The 2,800-nt window shown below is 39.4% G+C and overlaps 1 protein-coding gene across 1 annotated transcript; it reads left to right on the forward strand.

The window, feature by feature from the left end:
• Nucleotides 1-455: 455 nt before the first annotated feature.
• Nucleotides 456-2,445, forward strand: LOC104915749 (heterogeneous nuclear ribonucleoprotein K-like; the record flags this gene model as incomplete). Its single annotated transcript, XM_010726671.3, has 3 exons — nt 456-587; nt 1,660-1,967; nt 2,295-2,445. Coding segments are annotated over 3 exons (507 nt in total), but the record flags the coding sequence as incomplete, so codon positions are not given.
• Nucleotides 2,446-2,800: the final 355 nt, after the last annotated feature.

The following is a 2,800-nucleotide window of genomic DNA, read 5'->3' on the forward strand; positions in this document are numbered from 1 at the left end:
TTTTTTGGGTGTGTGTTTTGTTCTTAACTTCTACTTCCTTGAAGACCGTTGTTTCCTTTTGTGAAGGAATGAAGTTTTCTTCTATGAAACTAGAGTTATTTTCTGTCCTTTCCTGGCATTATGTTAAAGGCAATTCTAGGTCAGTTCAGGTGTAACCTGCAGTCCGTTTGTGGATTGAGGGCAGTAAGATAACTAGATGTAAGGTCCCCTCCAACCTAAGCCATTCTGTGATAATTCTGATGTCACTGTTCTGTGTCCAAACTGTGTTTTTATTATATGTGTAGGTTCTAAACCTGTAAGCTTACAATAGGTATGTGATTCTTTTGCTTATATTCAGTTAAATGACTGTTTATGAGTCATAACTAAAAGCTTTTAAACTTCCAATTTTTTTAATGTTCACAAATTTGTTTAAAGAAGTTCTATATTTCTGTTTGAAGATTTTGTTTTTTCTTTAACAGAATACTCAGACCACCATTAAGCTCTTCCAGGAGTGTTGTCCTCATTCCACTGATAGAGTGGTGCTTATTGGTGGAAAACCTGATAGAGTTGTGGAATGTATCAAGATTATTTTGGATCTTATCTCTGAGGTAACATCTTAATTTATTCTTACATTAGTGTTTGTTAAAGTCAGTTAAGTACCTTTTCTCCAATAACAAATAAAGCGTTGGACTGTTAGCATAGTCTAAAATTACTCCTGTTTCTTATGTTTGAGATCTATTGTGGGGGTCTATCTATCTTGTACTGATGGACAGTCAGCTGAATATGAGCCAGCAGTGTGCCCAGGTGCCCAAGAAGGCCAATAGCATCTTGGCTTGTATCAGGAATGGTGTGGTGAGCAGGACTAGGGAAGTAATCCTGCCCCTGTACATGGCACTGGTGAGGCCTCACCTTGAGTACTGTGTTCAGTTTTGGGCACCTCAGTACAGAAAGAACATGGAGGTGCTGGAGCAGGTTCAGAGAAGGGCAACAAGGCTTGTGAAGGGCTTGGAGGATATGCCCTACGAGGAGCGACTGAAGGAATTGGGGCTGTTTAGTCAGGGGAAGAGGAGGCTGAGGGGAGACCTTATTGCTCTCTTCCAATACCTGAAAGGTGATTGCAGTGGAAGCTGGGTTGGTCTCTTTTCACTGGTGGCAGGACAAGGGGAAACAGCCTGAAGTTGCACCAGGGTAAGTTTGGGTTGGATATCAGGAAAAACTTATTTACAGAAAGGGTTGTTACGCACTGGAATAGGCTCCCCAGGGAGGTGGTTGAGTCACCATCCCTGAATGTGTTAAAAACAGTTTGGATGTGGTGCTCAGGGACATGATTTAGCAGAGGGTTGTTAGAGTTAGGGTAGTATGGTTACGTTGTGGTTGGACTTGATGATCTGTAAGGTCTTTTCCAACCTGAGTAATTCCATGATTCTATGATTCTATTATTGTGGAAGAGGGAAGCAATTTTTGATACTGATGGACTGTTAGCTATGATCATTAAAAGAGGAAATTTAAAATTGGTGTGGAAGGGAGGGCCACCTATCATTAACAGTTTCTCTCTCGTAGTTCTCCATGTCAGAAAGCGTATTACTGTCCCTGACTTTCTTTTCAGCATTACGAAATCAATAATTTATTCAGAATGTGTAAATGTAACAGTCGGTGGTAACTGGTGTGTGTTTGTCTTAGTCTCCAATTAAAGGACGAGCCCAGCCTTATGATCCCAATTTCTATGATGAAACATATGACTATGGTGGCTTCACGATGATGTTTGATGATAGAAGGGGACGTCCTGTAGGCTTTCCAATGCGTGGAAGAGGAGGCTTTGATCGAATGCCTCCCAATCGTGGTGGGCGACCTATTCCTCCATCAAGAAGAGATTACGATGATATGAGCCCTCGCAGAGGACCTCCACCACCTCCACCAGGCCGTGGTGGCAGAGGTGGCAGCAGAGCTCGTAATCTTCCTCTTCCTCCTCCTCCACCTCCTCGTGGCGGGTGAGTTGTTGTATAAATGCATTCTATAAAACTCAAGTTGAGTACAATTTTCTGAATTATGTTAACGTTTGCAGGACTTGTTTCACAATTCCATGCTGATAGTGATTGTGCAGGATTGAGTGTGTATTTCATTAGAGAAATTTGAATTATTTCTGTAATATAGCAGTCTATAGTCAATATTTCTGTAACTTTAGTTTATGTCATTTGGAACTTGGCTAAAGCAATCAGAAACTGAGTTGTGTACAAGTCATGAAAATGAATGTTTGAATGGGAATATATAACCTAATTTATAACATGAGTTCTGTGCTGCTGCTTTTATCATTTTAGAGATCTTATGTCTTATGACCGAAGGGGCAGACCTGGAGACCGTTATGATGGAATGGTAGGAATTTAAAATTCATATTGTTCTGTTTAGTGTAATTAGTTAACACTTAGATATCTGAAGAAACTGTTCTTGAATACATACACATATAAGTGTCTTGACATGCATGCTTATGATAAAATTTTATAGTAACAAAATGTTTTTTCTATACATATAATCCCTCTGGAAGGAGAATGTTTGGGGTCTAAAGGATATCTGTGTTGTGATCTGCTGTGTGCTTTTCTGTTGTTTGTTTTTCATATATTTGTGTTTTCTTTTTTAATTCTTTGATTTTTATTTTTTTAACTTTGTTTTCTCTTGGTTTTCCTACCTGCCATTAACAGTGGTATAGAAAGTCATAGACCATGGTCCATGCAGGTTTTATTATGTTGCCTTCTTGAATTTCATTTTCTCTTTTATTTTTTATTGAGAATGTGTTGTGGTTTAACCTAGCAGGTGGCTAAGCACCACA

Source organism: Meleagris gallopavo, unplaced genomic scaffold, assembly GCF_000146605.3.
Source record: "Meleagris gallopavo isolate NT-WF06-2002-E0010 breed Aviagen turkey brand Nicholas breeding stock unplaced genomic scaffold, Turkey_5.1 ChrUn_random_7180001849092, whole genome shotgun sequence".
In the NCBI taxonomy this organism is placed as follows: domain Eukaryota; kingdom Metazoa; phylum Chordata; class Aves; order Galliformes; family Phasianidae; genus Meleagris; species Meleagris gallopavo.